The sequence below is a fragment of the Jaculus jaculus genome, chromosome 2 (assembly GCF_020740685.1).
Source record: "Jaculus jaculus isolate mJacJac1 chromosome 2, mJacJac1.mat.Y.cur, whole genome shotgun sequence".
In the NCBI taxonomy this organism is placed as follows: domain Eukaryota; kingdom Metazoa; phylum Chordata; class Mammalia; order Rodentia; family Dipodidae; genus Jaculus; species Jaculus jaculus.
In genome coordinates this window covers 117,257,256-117,278,424 of record NC_059103.1, presented here as the reverse complement: position 1 = coordinate 117,278,424, position 21,169 = coordinate 117,257,256, and the positions used below count along the sequence as shown (strand labels likewise).

The 21,169-nt window shown below is 42.1% G+C and overlaps 1 protein-coding gene across 4 annotated transcripts in view; it reads right to left on the bottom strand.

Annotated features, from left to right (window-relative positions):
• Positions 1 to 21,169, bottom strand: part of Rasgef1b (RasGEF domain family member 1B) — a 568,755-nt gene that overhangs the window by 148,702 nt on the left and 398,884 nt on the right. For 3 of the 4 annotated variants that reach the window (XM_045144030.1, XM_045144031.1, XM_045144029.1), the window contains one exon: positions 10,017 to 10,097. In XM_045144030.1, coding sequence (XP_044999965.1) covers positions 10,017 to 10,097 — 81 coding nt within the window. Of the gene's footprint in view, positions 1 to 792; positions 954 to 10,016; positions 10,190 to 21,169 lie in introns of those variants that run through there. The other variant, XM_045144035.1, reaches the window with a different exon arrangement.

The following is a 21,169-nucleotide window of genomic DNA, read 5'->3' as shown; positions in this document are numbered from 1 at the left end:
ACCACGCTGACTCTGTTCCTTGAGAATGTCAGTATTCTTAACATTAAATGCGTAGCCTCATGGATGAAGTGAGCACTCAGCCTCCTCCTCCCACAGCAGATAAACTGGGGCACTGACATATCTGGAACGACTCTGAAGAGCCCTTCCAAATACTGTGATGTGAGTCACCTCATGGTGACATCTCTTTAGCTCATGCTCCCTTTAAAGTTCCTTGCAAAGCACCTGAACTTGAGGGCTAGTCTAGCCCTGCATGCACACATATTATTTCCCATTGGTGCAAGGTTGCTATTTATAATCAGGGCACTTTGGAAAATGACAACCTAACATAGGCTAACTGTAACCAAAGTGACACATAATACAAGCCAGATCATATATATATGCTGGTATCCTTCTTGCGTCCTCTTGGGAAACTTTGATTATATTTCAACTATGGACAGGAAAGAGGCTGTCTAAGTGAAAACTATAATAATAAAAAAAAAAAAAAAACCTCTCCAGCAATTGGGCAAGGTTCTGGAGTGAGCATATACATGACTGAATCTAGGTGATTTGCCACCTCTACCATTTATTAGCTCTGTGATCTTGAACCAGTTGTTTGTCCTCTAGGCTTCATCTGTGAAATGATTAAGGGAGTTACGGCCTATAAAAACTCATGTCAGTGTTTGGCACACAGCCTTCAAACAGTGGTAGCTGTTATAGTAATTATTATTGCTGGTGTCATTTGCACCAAATTGACCTGGGTTACTGCTGATAATACACTGTTTCATACATTGTGGGAGCTCAATGTCTGCTTACTTCTAAGTAGTAGTCGGGTGAGCTTCTAGCTTACAATGTAGTATTTCCAAGTTCTTCCTCTGGCGATTTCAAATGCACTCAGAGCATTGGGATGGCAGCAAAACTTCTGTATGATTCTGATAATTTTGTAATGCAGTTTCTCATGATTCATTTTTTCTGATCTATGTGAAAAGAGAGCATATGTATTTTATGAGGGCCTTAGGTTATGGTTTTTTTCCTACTCTCAAGTAACATAAATCTAAGTTTGCTTTTCTCTCAATAATATCTATTTACTTTTCACTTTTCTACCTAAAGTTTTACTTGATATTTTTCATCTGGGTCCTCAGAAACAAATTGGGGCAGTATTAAAGGAACATATCCACACACACTGAAATATGAAAAAGAAAACAACATCTCAGGCTGAAGAGATAGCTAATCAGCTATGAGCACTCACTTCCTGTGCAAGCATGAGGGCCGGAGAGGACCTGAAACCACCAAAGTTTGAATCTCCAGAGCCCATGTAGACAGCTGGGTGTGGCCATGCGTCCCTGTAACCCGTCCCACAGGTGAGCAGGGACTTGAGAATCCTCGGAACCCCACAAGCTCCAGAATCAGCACAGAGACTTTGGCTTAAAACAAGACCTGGTGGAAGAGCACTGGAAGAGGGCACCTGATGTCCTGCTCTGGTCACCATAGGTGACAGCCCCGACCACTGCAACAACACACACACACACACACACACACACACACACACACACACACACACATTAGAAAAGCTGAAAAATATATTTATGCAGGGCTGGAGAGATGGCTTACCAGTAAAGGTGCTTGCCTACAAAGCCAAAGAACCCAGGTTCAATTCCCCAGGACCCATGTAAGCCAGATAAACAAGGTGGCACATGCATCTGGAGTTCATTTACAGCAGCTAGAGGCCCTGGCACACCCACTCTCTCTCCTTCATTCTATCTGTCTTGTCCTCTCTCTCCATCTCTCAAATAAATAAATAAAATAGTTTTTTAAAAAAAATAGAAAAGATTTTTTAAAATCTCTGTAAAACAAGTATAACCTTGTGCCCTTTGATAATGGCACATTTCACAATAGCAAGGTTCTGGGAGGGGTGTGTGTGTGTGTGTGCGTGTGTGTGTGTGTGTTATATTACATATTTCAGTATTAATTAACATACTATAAAGCCAAATAAGGTTTTAAGCCTAGATGCCCTTCAACTGATGAGTGGAATGAGTTGTGGTACATTTACACAATGAAGTTTTATTCAGATGTAAAGTAGAATGAACTTATTAAGTTCACAAGGAAAAGGATAGACCTTGAAAGGATTATACTAAGTGAGGTTACCCAGGCCCATAAGGTCAAACACATGTTCTCTCTCATATATGGACTCTAACTTCAAATGTTTGTATATTTGTAAGAGTAGGAGTGAAAGTCAGTAGGAGAGATCAGGAAGCTAGAAAGGAGCTATGAGAGAGGGATGAGAGGAAAGAGCTTAAGAGGAGGGTATTGTAGATATATAAACAGAGAGGCAGAATACTAGGGGTGGAATGGTCTAAGTGGGATCAGGGAAAGGGATGGTGGAGAGGAGGGATGGAAGGAGGGTTAATCAAAATTTAGGATTTTATGACTAAGCCATATAGAAACCTACTTCCTTGCAAGCCAATAATATAAGTATTTTAAAAAGAGAGGGGGGTTGGAAAGATTGTTCACTGGCTAAGGCACTTGCCTGCAAAGCCTAATAACCTAGGTTGTTTGATTCCCCAGTATTCATGTAAAGCCACTTGCATAAAGAGGTGCATGCATCTAGAGTTCTTTTGCAGTGCCTAGAAACTATGGCATGCCCATTCTCTCCTTTTCTTCTCTCTCTCTCTCTCTCTCTCTCTCTCTCTCTCTCTCCTTGTGGATAAATAAATAAAACATATTTAAAAAATTTAAAAAGATGGTTTGGGCAAAAGTGTCCTATTGAGGTAAATAATGGTGTGTCTATAGGCCATATATTGTTATGAGAAAAATTTCAGTGCCAAGGGTAAGATACCTTTCAGTGTGTAGTTTGTCAGAGAGGTTCCTGATGCCCCTAAAACATTATAGGCCATTGCCAAGGTTATTGATTGCACACCAGAACTAGAAGGTATGACCCTGTTGCTGAAGACTCCACATGCTGTGGCTGCAGGTCATTGAGAAATCAAGCTGCAGCTGAGCTGGAAGCCTCCTCTCTGTTGACTAGCTGTCAGAATGCTGGAAAGCGCTATGCAGCATGCAGCCTCTTGAAGGTGAGATATTATCAACAGTGTAACCTAGCAGTGGACCTTGCAAGCCTTACTGCTGGTCAGCCAGGCCAAATATGTCAACTGGTACAATAATGGCATGTCTGTTATGGGGGAAACCAACTACCCTGACTGGACTAGGGGCCTATTCCACAGGAGAAAATATATGCCTGTTACTGAAAACCTAATCAAAAGCCCATGTCTGAGGAGGTCATAATCCCTAGGAGAATAACAAATACTGCTGTCTGGCTAAATGGATGTATTATTCCCATCAAACTGCACTCTAAACATTTATGGTTATATTAATATATTAATGCTATTCTCGCTTTTAGTTGGAGAAGCTTCTCTTTTCAGATGGTGGTGACCACTGGGATGACTCAAAACTCACCATAGTGCTGAGAAAAGTGACAGTAGAGTGTTCAGCATTGAAACATTTCTGTCACACTCTGAAAAGGCTCAGGATCCATTTCAGAAGAGGTGGTGGAAAGAATTTAAAATCCAAAGGAAGAGTAGTACTGCTTACAATGCTCTCTACCATACACAAAATGGTCTAGATATTCATGACCTTACAGTACCTGATGCTATCTAGAAGAAAACCTTCATAATAGGAGGGAAAAAAAATGATGACATCACAATAGAAGAAAGACTAATGGGAAGAAGAAAGGATTCAATGAAGGGGGGATTTTGGAGGGGGAAAATTGGGATGGTGAGAGGAAATGATCATGATTTATTGCCTATAAAAAACTTATGGAAATTGTCAATAAAAATGATTTTAAAAATTAAAATAAAATAAGGGTTTTGCCTCTTGCATTTATTATTTCCCATGTAAAATTAAAGGATCTTATTAACATGATAAATAAAACATTGTACAGATATTAATCATTTATACATCATTTGTTTTCTGTGAACACAAAGCCAGAGAGTTCTACTGGGTAGTAGTTCTACTGGACCCTTTAATATTAACAGGACAACATATGTTGTATTGACATTTAAGCATATTTATGAAAGTTTTTAAAAAATTCTTTTGATGGCTGGAGTGATGGCTTAGAGGTTAAGCGCTTGCCTGTGAAGCCTAAGGACCCCAGTTCGAGGCTTGATTCCCCAGGACCCACGTTAGTCAGATGCACAAGGGGGCGCACGCATCTGGAGTTCGTTTGCAGTGGTGCGCCCATTCTCTCTCCCTCTCTCTGTCTACCTCTTTCTCTCTCTGTCTGTCACTCTCAAATAAAGATAAACAAATTTAAAAAAAAATTCTTTTCAGCTTATCAAAGCTGTTCACAGAACTGTCTTGCCTTCTAGAAATGCTTCTTGCTCCTATGTGTTAGGCCGTTCTTTGTAACTCAATTGATCTCCTGAGGGTGGAAATAATATAGCAAGCTTTAGCGTAAACTATTGTTTGAGTGGTGAAAATACAGGTATCCAAATGGAAGGTTTACATATTCCTGTTCTTAATTTTTTTTTTACCATTTACAGAACGACACCAATTATTTTTATTTATAAATTGCTTGCTTTTAGTCAAAGAAAGTAAGTCTACAACAGAAAACACAGCTTGAGTGATCATAATGAACAAGGATAATATAAAGACATACAACTGAATAACAAACTAAACATTATTTACTGACCCATTGACAGCCAGACACCACTTGTCTATTGTATGTACATTGTGGTGTCACACATTCTGAGCAAAGGCAAAAAGAAAACAGTGACTTGAACTCTACTGTGTGGTGGCAACAATGGACTTCGTAGAGGGTTAAATTAAGTCAACCTAGAAAGCATTCTTTAAAATTAAATTAAAACACCATTTTAGATCTAGCCTGAGGTATGAAAGACAGCTCACACTTTCCACAAAATCTTGAGTGATGGAATTAAAACAAAAGATATAATCCAGTATGTTTGTCCCAAGGAACTGAGTTATCATGCCAAACACAGACATGAAGATAATGGTGTGTATTTCTAAACTAATGATAGACCCTATCTAGATACGTATCAATAGAAATATTATTTGGTAAACAGTGAGTTCTTGAGTTTACTTTTCCAGTCAGTGATTGTTGGCCTCAGTATTGGGAATTTCGTGGACCCTAGATACCCAGGCTTACAACCTTCAGTACTCAGAGACAGGCTTCTCTGCTCAGCAGTCTGGATCACCGCCTTTTTGTCTGAGCCTGAGTTTAGCTTCTCTGGCTCTCCACCCTCATCCAGTCTAGATTTGGGAGATGAGAACTAACAACTCGGCCCTTTCATTTCCGCATCTGGTAGGTGTTGTGCTGGCTCTGTCTCTCTCTGAACTGGCCTCTGAGCAGCTTCACACAGGACAGGCAGCGACTGTCTCTCCTGCTCAGGGTACCCATGCACTAAGATCTCATTGCAGCAACAGAAACAATGGCCCACGCAGTAGAGGTCTAAAGAAGATGGAAGGTGACTTCTGTCTTAAGCAATAATAGCTGAGCCCAGACTGCCATAGATTCTATGTAATCAGAGACCCCAAGGGTGTGTCTGCACTGCTAACTTCTCCCAGTCCAAGGCGGCAATTTCGGCTTCTGCTACCACACGTGCTCTGTAGCACCCAGCCTGAGCCGGGAGCGCTACAAACTGCGTACACCATTTCTGCTCACTTGCTGCTGGCCAGAGCCTATGTCTAGATGCAAGGGAGGTTTAGTATGCATTCTCTAGGTTGGTAGACATGCCAACTAAAACATCCATTTTTTTTTTCCAGAAGCAGCAGAGAACAGACCTGTTAGCTTGACGATTTCCTTTACCTTGTCACAAAAAAAGTACCATAAGAAAAAAATATTTAGCTGAATGCCTGAATATGATTTAGTATTTGGAACTAAATGTATAGAGGAAGAGATGCAGCCAAATCAGGGCTTCTCAGATGAAAAAAATAAACCCTCAAACATGTTCACCTACAACTATAGTATTGAATGGCTTGCTTTGCCAAGAATTATTCCCTTCGCATTAAGTCCCGTGGCTTTGGGTCAATTTTAGAAGCAGCAATAGACAGGCCACAGACTAGTTTCGGGGTTGGCATCATCTTTTGGGGTCACAGAGCTCTAAATAATGAACACAAAGCCAGTGCCATCCACCCAGACCCAGTGGGGATATCATGGTGTGAAGTCCAGTGATTTGGAAAGGGCTGTGGCTTAGAACACGATTCCTTAAAGGCATCCCACATCCTACACTCAATGTTCCTTACTCAGAGAAATTACCTGATGGCTAAAAACAAGCTAACCATGAATCTGTAAAAAGGACACTTCCATCTTTTCTTTGCACAGATGACCCCCACCTTTTAAATAAAGGAGCTCTATATTTTGTTGATTATGAGTTGACCAGTTCCTTTCTTTTTATCTGTTGTTTATCCAGTTACTTCCACCTGGCTCCAGTCAGTTTCCCTGAATACAAAACGCCCAGAGAGAATGTTTACTTTCTTAGCCACTCTTCCATTTAATAACACCACTCTCTTTCTTAGCAGTTTATCTCTTCCTTTCCTCCTGCCAAGGTCAAATAATTCATTCATGTTATATTTCTTTGGATCCAGGACACATTTACTTGTCACCTAAATTTCTCTAAGAAAGGCAGCCTGGCATTTCCATGGTCAGAGCAGTTCTTAATCCAAAGAGCTCAGTCTGTTCGTGTGTCCTGAGGGCTCCACAGCTTGCTGGGCTCACAGATAGTTTGCAAGGTTGACTCCCTGGTCTTCCCAATGCCTGTCAGCAGCACCAGTGACAATTTTATGGGCGAGCCTGAGAATTTTGTGCCATCTTCTTATGGTACTCATCTTCCTAAATCCCTGCCTTTGTTTCTACCATCATTGTCTAATTTTCTTGCAATAATCCTCTCTGAATCTCAGTTAATATATTAAAATCCAGAAATCCTTTCTGCATGCAGCCTTTAGGGAATGCCATGTTTACCATCAAATATTTTAAAGTGCTCGGTCTCAGCTCAACCTCTAGAGACTAGCTCCTGCACATGACAACGAGAAGTCTTCTAGAAAGAACACCCAAGCTTTCACAATGCAGTTAGACTTCAGCAGCTGCCAAGGAAAGGAAGAGGAAGCTGCCAGGTTATCCCCAGGAAATCCCAAGACACCCATTGCATTCTTATTTACATAAATTTGCATGCTCCATTCTAAAGGTGCTGACTCCAATCATATAAAAATAAAATACTTAACACTTCTTTCCCTGAGGTGAATAATTGTGTATTCTAGGCTTGCTTGCCTACTGCCCACGGCAATTCTTCTGGTCTCTCTCTCTTTCTCGCTCAGTTCCAAGTGTTTCCTTCCTTTACTCCTAATTTCTAGTCACAATCATTAAAGGCAAGAAATTATTTAATTGTGTTATTGGAGTGGGCCCAAAATACTCATTTTTCTATTATAAGAATTTCTTTCTTGTCCAAGGACATTTCCACAAGGCACTCCTTTCCCCATAGTAAGGAAACCTTGGCCCCTTATTCAGCTGGAGTGCAAAGTTTGGATGGTAGACATCCTATCCAGGACCAATTTCCAGTCTCACACTCACAAGAAAGTTTTTGGCAGTGAGGAAGGCAGCGTGCTTTCTCAGCAGATTAGCCATTACTGTCAAGGTTTCACCTTGAAAGTTGCCTTCCACTGGCTCCTGTCATTGATGGTTGAGTCCGCTCTGTTTTTAGTGTCATTTCTCCCCTCCAGGTAGATGGAGTGATTGGGAAATAAATTTGATACTGTAGGTATTTTACCCAGGGGTGTAGGTGTTAGCCCAGAAGCCAGAGCTATAAAGAAGGAGATGGTGAAATTTGTCCCTTGGGAGCCATGTCACTAACCCAAGACAATCTGGGGAGGGACTCTACATCAAAGCCCTACATGTTACCTGCCCACTGGGAGAGCAAAACCAAACAGCACACAAAGTAGCCATGCAGCTGAACCTGGAGTGACCATGTTGTGCATGCTTCCCTTCCCTGCATTCTAGAAAGGCCCTCCAGGGCCTCCGGTCTAGGAAACCACTGCCCAGACTCAGGTCCATCCATTAGACAGAAATGTCATTTGGTCAAGAAGACTCCCAGTGAGTCGCATAGGCTGCTGACCTTGGATATGGCCAAAACCCCCTTCTCCACGGTCAAATCAATGGTCTGTGAAATCCCCTACAAACAAAGTCAACATCCATGGGGCACTGCAGGAGAGCAGTGGGGTTAAGCAATGAAGGCAAGGACAGTTGCCAACCCATTCTGTGACATCCAGGGAGTGTTTTGGTGGATGGTTGGTTTTGTCTTTGGGCCAAGTGAAACTCTTCTCACTGTGAACTGCAGTCAGCCGAGGGGAAGCACAGACTCAATGAACGGAGGGTGCCAACAGTGCCAGCCAGCAGAGTGCTGCCTGCTATGCAGCTGAATGGCAGACCTGCTGACCATGCAGGCAGGAGGGAGGCTCCTGTTCACAGGGACTCAACACTGCCGACAGCTGCCTGGGCAGGACAGCAAAATCACCAGGAACTAGACAGGAACAGAGATCCATTTCCTTTCAAAAATGTTTAACAATGCAAAAAGAAAAGGAGGTGGGGGTCCTGACCTTGGATATGGCCTAACTCCTTTCTCTCTGGACAAACCATTGGCCTATGAGGTCCCCTGTGAACAGTCAACACGCACAGGGCTCTGTAGCGGAGCAGTGGGTTCTTCCCGCTTCTATCTATAAGAAGCAGTATTTCAAGAACTTTCATTTGTTTGTTTCTGACCTGCCCGGGGACTATGCCTCATCCTAGATGCTGAAGCGTGTGTGGTCTGCAGACGTCTCATTGAAGCAAAGATAAGAAGGCAGTGAGTCCCCCAAACATGTGTGGAGGTGTGTCTGGAAGGTGTCCTTGAGGCAGAAAGGCTGTGGGCCTCCAGGGTCCCAATGCTCCTTCTGTGGAGGTGTGTCTGGAAGTTGTTCTTCAGGCACGCAAGTAGTGGTCCTCCAGAGTCACATGCTTTTCTGTGGAGATGCCTGTAAAGTGTCTTTGAGCTACTTTTGAGAGCTTTGCTCACCTTCTAAAATATATCACCTCTTGCATTTCTTCAGCTGCTGAGGGACTTGTGTAGTTTGTCTAAACTCACTACTCATTCATTCACTCAACTTGTACAACTCACTCAATGCTTGAATACATGGTAAGCAAAATAAGCTAAAAATGCTTACTTTATATTAAATTATTACTTGCCTTATATTGTTATTTCATCTTTGTGACAGCCCCATGGAGCAGGCCTCTAACAGTGTCCTTTTTTACAGAGAGCTTCCTCAAAGTCATGTAACCAGTAGAGAACAGAGCTGGGATTTGAGCCTAGGCAAGCATGCTCCAGGTAGCCCGTACATTTCCTACTGTGCTCTGACCTCATGATGGGCCAGATGGCAGTGGTTCCAAGTTTACGACAGCTTAAGGTCTGAAAATATGGACAATTTCTAGAAGCAGTATCTATATGCCATGGATAGTTTAAATGACAAATATTTTAAAGCAAAGTGCCGGGTGTGGTGGCACACACCTTTAATCCCAGCACTCAGGAGGCAGAGGTAGGAGGATCACTGTGAGTTCAAGGCCACTCTGAGACAACATAGTGAATTCCAGGTCAGCCTGGACTAGAGTGAAACCCTACCTCGAAAAACCAAAATAATAAATATAAAAATAAAAATAAAATAAAGCAAGGTATTGTATCTCAGATGTATGTAACGTAAAGCACTCTCTTTACTGATGGCCAGGTCCGGGGAATTTAAATTGCTGAGCTCAGAAAACAGAAGGAGGGTGGTAAGGTGCCACTGCATGGGCATGGAGGAGGGTGCCACGGCCAGGGCCACAACCATGGGGATTGATCAATATTTCTCAGGCTCAGAATTTCCATAGGGAACGTCTCAGTAGTGCCATCCAAAGAGTTCAAGTTTAGGAACAGCTGCTTTCATGATTTGAAAATGTCACCCCTCCCCAAAACTCAAGGCAAACAACTCGAATTCCTCTCTTTAGCAAGGCATGGAAGCCATCTTACCTTGCTTCCTGGCTTCTCAGTCAGAGGGCTCGTGAGGCACGCTGGGGAAATGCTGCTGTACCCAGGATTCCATTGCTGCTCCTGCGGGAAGGAAGGCAGAGGCAGCGATCTCAGGGACTTGGTGGGCTTTCTTGCTGCATGGAGCGCTCCCTGGCACAGCAGGGCCTCCAGTGCAGCCGCTTGAACTACCTGAGCCAGCGTTTTCACACGGCTGCTCCAGCTTGCAGCCTTTGCAAAGCCATCTAACCGTGCACAGTGACAGATTGCAAAACCATTCATGACATTTTGCAGGAATTCATATGCACATGGTGACTGAAATTCATAATATTTTCAGCGTTGTCTGCCTCGAACATAGATCAGATTTTGTGACTTAAAAAGAAAAACAAAACAACTTTACTAACATGGCCTTGCCTTGAAACAATGAGCACTTGTACACTTCTGATTTTTCAAATCTTAGAGTCTGAAGGGGCTAATTTCCAAAGTTCTTTACCTCCTCTTCAGAATCCTCCTAAATAATCTTCATTCTTTTTTTTCTTTTTTTTTTTTTTTGCTTCAGCTCCAACTCATCCCCACAATTTACCCTAAATTTCAAGCCATATGCTTTAAGATGATTTTTGTGAACAGTTTCCTATAGATGCCTCTGTTTATGCTATTCCTGGTTCCTAAAATGTCTTTTCTTCAAACTCTGCCAGTGAATTCCTACCTGTCCTATAAAACCCTGTTTAAATTTCCCAGGAAAGCTGGGTGTGGGGGCGCACGCCTTTAATCCCAGCACTCGGGAGGCAGAGGTAGGAGGATCGCCGTGAGTTCGAGGCCACCCTGAGACTACAGTTAATTCCAGGTCAGCCTGGGCTAGAGTGAGACCCTACCTCGAAAAACCAAAAAAATAAATAAATAAATAAATAAAATAAATTTCCCAGGAAACACTTCACTATTTCCTTGTACTTTGAAACAGACTCAGAACAAATTTCTCCTTACCTCAGGATGCCAAGGTACTATGACTAGAGAACCTCTCCCTATATCCTACAGGGAATGGGACTTATGTCTTGGTCCTCTTCTAACACAGGTCTTCCACAATGTTGGTGTTCTTTTCTCCCCATCTAAGTAAACTTTCATTTAATCAGCTGATCTTTTTATATCTTTGCTAAGTTCCTTAACAGCCCGCCAGATCTGGTTGTCTCCAAGCCCAACCCCCATTCTCACTACACACATTTTTCATCCTCTCAGTCACGTTGGAAGGGACATGAAGAGACTTGTTAGTGAGAGAAAAAGAAAAACTTCGCCAAACATATCAACAAATCCCATAGACTAAAAATGAACTTTAATAATAAATCTGCAAATACTGACCTACCCCCACCTCCCACTGTTAATTGGCTGTGTTTCTTGAGGTAAAGGAATATTTCTTCAGTGGTTTTAGCAAAGAAATGGTGTATGACCCTCTGGAATCTCTCTTCCTGCTGTTACTAATTATCTTCCCTCCACTCCTCTGGGGCAGTCAGCTTATACTCTGGACCAGGGTGGCCTGCCTAGGAATATGGTTTGTGTTATTTACACACATCTCACAGAGTGTCTCAAGACTAACTGCAGAGATATCGGTGACCTAGAAAGGCAAAACCTAATACCTCAAGAAGAAGTTCTGAAAATTAATCCCGAGAGAAGCCATGCAACCCTCTGCCTTCTTCCCAGGTCAGAAAGCAGGGCTGGATTCTGAGAGAGGTGGCTTGCTGTTCTCTAGGGGTTCAACTGAGACTGGCTCATTTCACAGGCCATGCTCCAGCCATCAAAGTGTAATTGCCATCAAACCCCACTGGCACAAGTCCCCACCATATTAATGAACGCATGAATGAAAGTTCCAAAGGATCCCATGGATCGCATTACCAGCTTCCACCTTACAGAGATAAAAAGACATTGAATAGCACTAGAGAAATGGCCCAAGTATATCAACTTGAGACTGCAACTTTTTTTTTTTTTAATGAAAATAACAGTTGTGGTGTTGATGACTGGGGAACAGGATCCTGCTTGGAGGAAGCCAATCTGTGGAAGCTGCCGATGGATCTGAAGAACTCTGCCCTCCAGTCTGAGGCTGGTCCAGTTGCCATGGCAACACAAACCCAGCTTTCTTAGGGGTTGTGCAGACTGCTTTCCTTTAGACCAAACATTCCCACAATACCTGTGCCCTGGGTATACTAATGCCTAAAACAACATAGCAGTGGCTAAAACACAGTTTTCTCACCAACAAATTGTTTGATGGGAAATATGATTCCAGGCCACATGTCAAAGAAAAAAATTCTGAAATAATGGCTCCTTAGGCAAAAAACACAGTGTAATGAAGGGGATAGAGTCATTGTGAAACAGGGATCCAGTTATTCCTTCTCTCATTTCAGCCTTTCCCCACCCAGCCTCGTCATTGGCCTAGTGCTTAGGTGGCTGTGGGTGACTGTGGCCCCCCACTAGCTATCATTGCTCACTATGTGGTAAAGCAGGGCTGAGTGTGGGCTGGACAAGGAGAGAAACAGAGTCAATATGGCCCCGGGCAAATCAGTCCTGGGCAAATCAGTCATGTCCTCAGACCTCTGCAGCGTGAAAGTGATTACTGCCCCTTACTGTCTCCTAATCTTCGAGCACCCGAAGCTGCAGAACTTTCACAGTGCTCTGTGGAAAGGGGCTGCTGTCGTTTTCTCTCTAAGACTGAGCATGGTGAGGCAGAGAGAAACGTACAGATCTTCAGCTGGGACCTGAACCCTTACTGCTTACCATGGTGACTCCTGGTACAAACGGGCAGAAACAACGCACATGCTTATGGAAGAAAGCAGAGGGATCATAAAGTAGGTGCTGCTAGCGATCGATCAGTGGAATCTTCTCAGGGGACATCCCTGGAAAACTGATGCATCACAACGAGGAAGGAAAGAAGGCACTTCCCTCAGAATGCATAAACCTATACTGATAAAATACAGACATTTATACCCATCAACTGGGTCAGCCTCCTCCCCACTCCTTGAGAAGAGGAGAAGTGTATTCTAATCTGCCTTGGAAGCAGGTTTTCATTAAGCATTATCATTCCCCTATCCAACCCTCACCCAGTCACTCCTTTAAAAATTAAAATAAAATGAAAATCAGGAATACAGCTGCACCTTGCAACCGAGGGGCTTATAAAGAACCACAAGCAAAGCAACATGGATACTCCTATCACCATGGGCTCATGAGGCAGGAACTGCTTCTGGTGCCAGGAGGGCACTGTGGCATTTCAGACACTCAGTGGCAAAGGAGCTCCTGCAAGCAGATATGATCTAGACAGCAGCCATTGCCCAGGCTCTGGCTCTGCCTGGCCCCTCCATGGGGGTTGCTGAGGCAGTCAGTAAGGATTTAGGTTTGCCCCACCCATCGCAGCTGGAGTTCCTCCTTTGGAAGGGTCAAAAGCACAGACACATGGTGAGGTGTCCTTGGAAAAGGAGGAGGACTGGGTGGAGGGCGACTGCCGCTGACTCACTAGGGTTGGACCCACTTCCTCCCTTGTTTTACACACCAGTACAGTGTGCGGTGAACTTGAGTGCACTGGACATGCTGCTAGACTCCACCTCCCCTTTGTGCTGTTACTGCAGACTTCTGAGTAGAGAGCAGGTCACAGGAGGCAGCAACTTACAAGCATCCTCTTGACTTTTAAGCTTCCTTGGCAGAATCCTGTCAGAGCCTGAACATTCTCCTCTCTTATCCTCAGTACCCACTTCCCGTAAAGGCTCCATTATGTTTTTGCTTTTAAATTTCCATTTCCCCCATGTTTTACATGCTGACGTTTTTGAAATCAGCTGTCCATTTCCCTTATTTCACGATGCTCCATGCATTTTTCTTACCACAAGACTACTATCACATACAACATTAAACTATGATGGAAAGACTCCAGATTAGTGGAACTCCTAAAAGGCACCACATTCCCTTCACCATTCTTCCATGTCTGAATGTCCTACCAGCCTTGATACAAATGCCTTATGTCCTTAGAGCCCCATTGTGTATCGAATGCTTGTATTAACCTACCATTATGCGGTACATATTCCCCACAATTTTTGTGTAGGCTGTGTCTATAATATTTAGTCACTGTGAAATACTCCATCAGTAGGGTAGACGATAAGATATTTGATATCTTGATAGATAATTTTATTATTTTTTTCTTGAAATTAAAAGTACACTTTATGGGACCTGGAGATATGGCCTCCCTGGTACTATTATATACAACTTGCTCACAAAGCCTGCCAGCTGAGGTTCAATTCTCTAACCACCCACATAAAGGTAGATGCAAAATGTAGTGCAAGAGTCTGGCATTCATTTACAGTAGCAAGAGACCCTGATGTGTGCATGCACACATGCACATGTGCACACACGCATGTACAAATACATAAAAAATTACAATTAAAAATTATTTTTAAATATAATTTTGTATTTTAATCATTTCTTTAGGCTATATGCCCCAAAGTAGAACTCCTGGGCCAAAAATACAAACATTTTTATTATCATCTACTACATCTTTTAAAAGAGTTGGATTATTTTACATAGCTGTCTCTAATCTACATATAAAATACATATGTATGTATCTATGTACAAAATACACACTATCGCTTCCCTCCCTCTCTCTCTCTCTCTCTGTGTCTGTGTGTGTGTGTGTGTGTGTGTGTGTGTGCAAGAGAACACGTGCTCCTCTGTAAAAGCAAACCCATGAGGAAAAGACTACAATTAACCTCCTATTTACAGATGAAGACATGAAGAGCTATAGAGATTAAGTAACTCAATGTCAGATGACCAGTGTCAAGTCCCTGCTGCACCCAGTATGTCCTTGGTTTCAATGAGTAATTGATGATTATGTCTTTATTCTGTAATTTCTTTAACTTATGTCACGGTGGAAATAATTATCATGGAGCCAGAAACATGAGATCAAATTCCAACTCTGTAACTCATTAGTAAGCTAAGTAACATGTAAGCTATCAATCCTTCTTAAACCTTAGTTTCCCTAAATGTAAAAAGGGACGATCACAGACTTCTTTGAAAGATTTAAATTGACATTCAGTGAGCAAAAGAACTTACACTAAAAAATGCTGCTAATATTTTTCATGTCAGTGGAAGATGATTTGCTGTTTTTCTTCCTTCATGCCCTCTTCAGAGTAAACTGGAAGCTATTTATGAGTCTCTATTATCATTTAATTCACAATATCCACCCTTACTGTGAATCAGCCAATTATTCTCTATGTATTATAACTCAGCTCTGTGCTAAGCTTAGTACAAATGTTTACATATCTATTTGTAAGATAAGTACCATAAAGTTTGTTAAAATTTTTGAACAAAGATGGTTAATAATGGGCTGGAGAGATGGCTTAGCTATTAAGGCGCCTGCAAGCAAAGCCAAAGGATTCAGGATCGATTACCTTGTGCCCATGTAAAGCCTGATGCCCAAGGAGGTGCATGCATCTGGAGTTTATTTACAATAGCTAGAGTACCTGGTGTTCCCTTTCTCTCATTCTCTCTTTTTCTCTGCCTCTTTCTCTCTCTCTCTTTCAAGTAGATAAAATAAAATAAATTGTAGTAATTACAAATAAATTCAAGTGCACTAGTAAGTTTCAATAAGTATGATTATTTAACAATTTAAATGTTCCATATTCTTAAATCATAATTGTAAATATAAATTTATTAGCATTTACATGATTAAAGTTTATAGAATATATATTTAAAATATCTTGTAAAAGTCATTAGTTTTGCATTAATCAAATATGCATGTTTATAAAAGTCCCTATGGAATAAGTCTGTCTGTCTCTAAGTAATGAAACCACAGCAGAGTAGGAAGAACCCTCCTACTTTGGAGGAACTCAGACAACACGTTTTCAAATCGTACTTCTCCACAGAATGTCAGAACTAAGGCACGGGACACTCACACCACAGTCTGTCTGTGTATGAAATGAACTCTAAATTCTCCCAGAGTTCAGTAAGCGAAGGGGGGCGGAATGAAAATGGGAAGTCAAGCATGAGGAAACATCACATAGGAATACTTCTCTGTAGTTCTCGTAGGTCACTGGAGTTCATTCAAGTTCATCGTCTAGATGATTCCAGAGTAACGAGCTCTAAGAAATTCAGATCTAAACTGATTGCGATCATGCATTCAAGAGCAGGGGGGAAAGGCAGGAGCCCCGCAGTATGTGTGTCAAATGGGAGGAACTTGGAAAAATAGTGAATTTGAAAAAGAGGCATGTCATAAGTTGAGTTGTTTTACCACAAATTCATATGCTAATGTCCTTATAGAATATGGCTGATTTAGGAAGCTAGGTCTTCAAAGAGGTAATTAAGTTAAATGAGCTCAATAGGGTAAACCCAAAAACCAGGAGCTTTGCCTGCCTGTATGCACAGAAGGAAGACTGAAATAGCAAGGAAACAACCATGCACTAGCCAAGGAGGGAGGCCTCAGAAAGACTCAACCCCATGCACACATTGATCTTGGACTTCCCAGCTTCCAGCACTGTGAGGCCAAAAACCAAAATGATTCTTTGAACTGCCCAGGTGGTGGTACTTTATTATGGTATACTTAGCAAACTAGGACAAAGTACCAGACCAGTAAGACCTTCAACGGGAAGGGCTTGCAGGACCAATGGCAGTCAGTGTGAGAAAATTCTCCAAGTGAATTAGGGAGAAGGGACAGATGCAAGGGCAGAATGAGCAGGGCTCCAAATGGGCACTGAGGATACCCAGGTACATGAGATGCCATCTTGCAGTTACGGGCTCCCCCAAAGCCTAGGAGGAAAGAGATAAATGAATATTACTAAATGGGATAGTAACCTTAAGCATAAATGTGTACAAATTCCACAGTGGAGCAAAAGTAGACATGTCCACTCCATCCTGAGGAGGAATTACCTGTTGCTGGTAGGCTTCTAGGAGGAGGTGGTATATATGCAGAAGACAGAGTCAAAGGTATGCCACAAAGGCAGTGAGGCTGTGTGGGGATAGAAGAGATATGAAAAAATAGCTTGCAGTGTTCAAGAAAAAGAAAATATCTTAAGAGCAAAATTTGAAGTGTGGAGTACAAACAAATGTTGAGTTTTAGTGTGAATCACAAATTATTGGTACCGGTTTCTGTGTGGTCCACAGAATCAGGCCTTACAGAATGAGATTATGAGGGTGCATGATGGACAGACCAGAAATATGATTTGTTTTCATAACAACATTTTAATAGATGAGTTGGTGGACAGATGGGTGCACTTGACAGGAAGAAGAATATCAATTATATAATTGTGGTGGTTTGAATCAGATGTCACCCATAAACTCATGTGTTCTGAAAGCTTGGCCCACTGCTGGTGGCAACTTAGGAGGTGAAGCCTTGCTGGAGGAGGTGTTGTCAGTGGGGGCAGGGGGCTTTGGGATGTCATAGCTCAGCTTCCCCCTTGCCAGAGCTTGGCTCACTCTCCTGCTGCTTTCTGCCAGCTGCTATGGAAAGATTGTGATGTCCAGGCTCTGCTCTATCATGCTGTCCTACCATCATGAACCTTTTCCTCACTGTAAACCAAAATAAAGCCTGTCTTTCCACAAGCTGATTTTGGTCATGTGTTTTGTCCCAGCAACGAGAAGGTAACTACAACATAATTTTTCAGTTTATAGTTGCTATCAGTCATATCAGAAATATTAATGCTTGCTATCTAGGCTGGTGAAGCAGCAGAAAAGCCAGAGAAGAGATCACAGAGTTAAGATGTACTATATGTAATAGATTTATTTATTTTTTGCTGCTGTAACAAAGTGTCTCATATAAACAAGAAAGGAAAAATATTTTGGATCATAGTTTCAGAGGTTTCAGTCTGTGTCCGTTGGGCCCATCCCTTTGGGCCTGAGGTGAAGCAGAATATGATGGCAGCAGAAGTGTGAGGTGAGGCTTTTGCCTCCTAGCAAGCAGACAAGAGGACAGGGAACTGTATCCCAGGATGACTTGGAATTCACTATGTAGTCTCAGCTGGGTGGCCTTGAACTCACAATGAGCCTCCTACCTCTGCCTTCCAAGTGCTTGGATTAAAGGCATGCACTACCATATCCAGCTTCCTAGGCATACTTCATACTTCTTTTAACTGGGCCTCAAAGTTTCTACCACCTCACAAAACAGCACTACCAGCTGGGGACCAAGAATTCAACACATGAAATGTGAAGAACATTTCATATTCAAACACACACTTAAGAAAATGTTCATCATCCCTAATCATCAGGGAAATGCAAATTACAACTATGAGATTCCACCTTACCCCAGTAAGGATAGCAAACATTAAAAAAAATTAATTCGTGGTCTCAACTACTCAGCAGCAAATAACCTGACACGATGCTCACACAAGTTCAATAGTGGTGCACAGGCATGGTGAGAAACCAACTGCTCTTGATTTGGATAACTGATCTACTCAGTGGAATGGGACCCATAGCTAGAGCTGGGAAACAAGTCAGAACCAATATCCAAAATGAACCCACTCTCCATTACAAAACTCCCACCAATCACAGGCTACAAGAGGGCCTATACCTATTAAATTCTCTTGAAAAACAATGGTTATCACATTTATCTGGCACTAGCTTCACTCTCCGTTGGAGAATTTACTTCTCTTTTTCAGATGGATGCAGAGCCTAAGGAGAAAACCAGCCCCTCACACCTCAAGAGAGCCCCAGTTGAAACTAAGAATAATTGGGAAATGAGTAAGAGTGCTGCTTTCTTGGTGAACCTGGTACCAGCACAAGGGTGAAGGAGATAGACACAGAGAACACTCAACTCCTATCAAACTAGATATCCAGAGACACAGAGGCTCCCAAGACCTCATCAGTGAAGCAGACCTAAAGTGAACCCAACATGGCTCAGAGAAATTTTGCAGAAGAGGGGGTAGAAAGAATATCAGAGCCACACATTTTACACAGAGACATTGCCTCCTACCCATAACTGATGACTAACCCCACAATACACAACCCATATATTCCCCAACAAGAGGGTCCCGGTAGAGTGGAGAGGACAGGGAGGAGGCTAACAATGGTACCAACTTGACTGTATTCACTGAGTACAAAATTAATTTAATAAATGTCTGTGTAGAGTATCTGAGGCAAGGTAGCAGATGTGTCATTAGAAAGATGGAACATCAAAGGAGTGGAGCACATGACAAATTGTTTGTGAATATTCTTAACTTGCTGGAAGCTCCTGATTCTGAATTCTATCTGAGCTAAAAGGCATCATATTAATGGCAACATATTCACAAACTAGTTTGGATAAATTATCAGAGGCTCAGAATGCTGCCAGGACATGAAGAACAGCATCTCTTCATGATCAACACTCAAATCCTTTTTTAGTGTATATATAGAGCAGAAAGAGGATATAATATTGTGTGCTGTTATGCTTTATTTCATTCTTAAATATTAAATTTTAATGGTCTTATGAAGATAACATTTCCATAAGATTTAACCTGTAAGAATATTATAGATTTATGATTGATGTGTTTATATGATGGTGGTAGGTTAGTATGGAAGCTAGTTTTTTGTTGTGTTATGTTAGCGGTGATTTTTCAATGTTTGGTATAAAGTGTTTCTGATCTGTAGTCCCTGAGAAATGCTTCATGGATGTTTTACTCAAACCAAGAGGAATCATTCCTTGTATGATATTTTCCTCAATTTCTAAGTCTTTGTGATTCCAAAATACAGATAGGCTAGAAGAAAAAGTTTAACAACTGATGCAATTTGATAGTCACGGTCGTCTTTGATATCATGCAGCTATGCCCTTAGTGTCGCATCACATCTAGAGACAATACGAGAGCTCTCCTAGACATCTGTAGTTAGAGTCAGTCACCAAGAAAAATTGTTTCTTGGCCTGATGCAAAAGAGCAGGATAGGCAAGAGGTACTGAAGATCTGAAATATTTTCTCTTCACAACTTATTTAATTACATTGTTTTAAAAACCTTCCTAATCAGAACATCTCTTAAAAAGTCACTACTCAGCAAAACAGTTACAGCATCATTTGCTGCCCACTACTTACAACTGAACACAAATTTGCCAGATGCAAACTGTGTAATTCATCTCCATTAAGGTGACATAATGAGTGTGTTCTTCAAGCAAAACAACGTGACGCTTTGGTCTCACTGCCTCTCATCCTTGCAGCTTAGGCACATGTGAATGTGTGTCAACCGCATACATACCAGCTGCGCTTCAGCCTTCAGAACGTGGACAGCAGAGTTCCTGGCAGACTCCAGCCAGTGAATGAGCACCTTCATGTAATGCAATCCAAGCCCAGCCTCATGCACAGGCAGGAAAATGCTTCCCGCTTCTTGTTGGGTACCAGGAGCCTCTTTTGGAGAAGAGCAGACACTCAACAAGTTCAAAAGTGGGCCTGGGCACCACTAGGAAGATGCACACCCACCCAATTTTACTCAAACAACTCCAGCCCTCCAGACCCTGGATGACTTCTGAGTCATGGAGCTGTCTTTCATGGCTTCATGGCTAAAGAAAGACTGTGGGAAAATTAAGCTCTTGATAAAAAGCAAGCAGTTTGGGTTCTGAAAAGAAATCTTAAAATTCAGCAATGGAACTCACAGATGAGCCACTCTTCCTGGCTCAGAACCTGGTGTTTAGTGTCTGTGCCTGCCAAAAGTCTCTTCAGCCAGGTGTTTAGTTCCTTTGTGTCATGTATCTAAGTCCTTACTCCTCAGTGTGCGATTTCAAGATTTTCTTTATTTAAACCCTCACAGAAAGCTAAAAATGCAAGTATAACATGGTAACACAACTGATACTTTCATCTTCTCTTGCTAACTTGAGAGTGAATCCTTTCATATTATTGTTGCAAATTGTAGTGGTTTGATTCAGGTGTCCCCCACAGACTTAGGTATTCTGAATGCTAGGTTCCCCAGGTGGTAAATGTAAATTAAAGCCTCCTGGAGGCAGTGTATTGTTGGGGGCAGGTATATGGGTATTATAGCAAGTTTCACCATGCCAGTGTTTGGCACACTTTCCTGTTGTTGTTGTCTACCTGATGTTGGCCAGGAGGTGATGTCCACTCTCTGCTCATGCCATTGTTTCCCCTGCCATCATGGAGCTATCCCTCAAGTATGTAAGCCAAAATAAACCTCTTTATCCCCATTAGCTGATCTTGGTTGGGTGATCTCTGCCAGCAATGTGAGCCTGACTG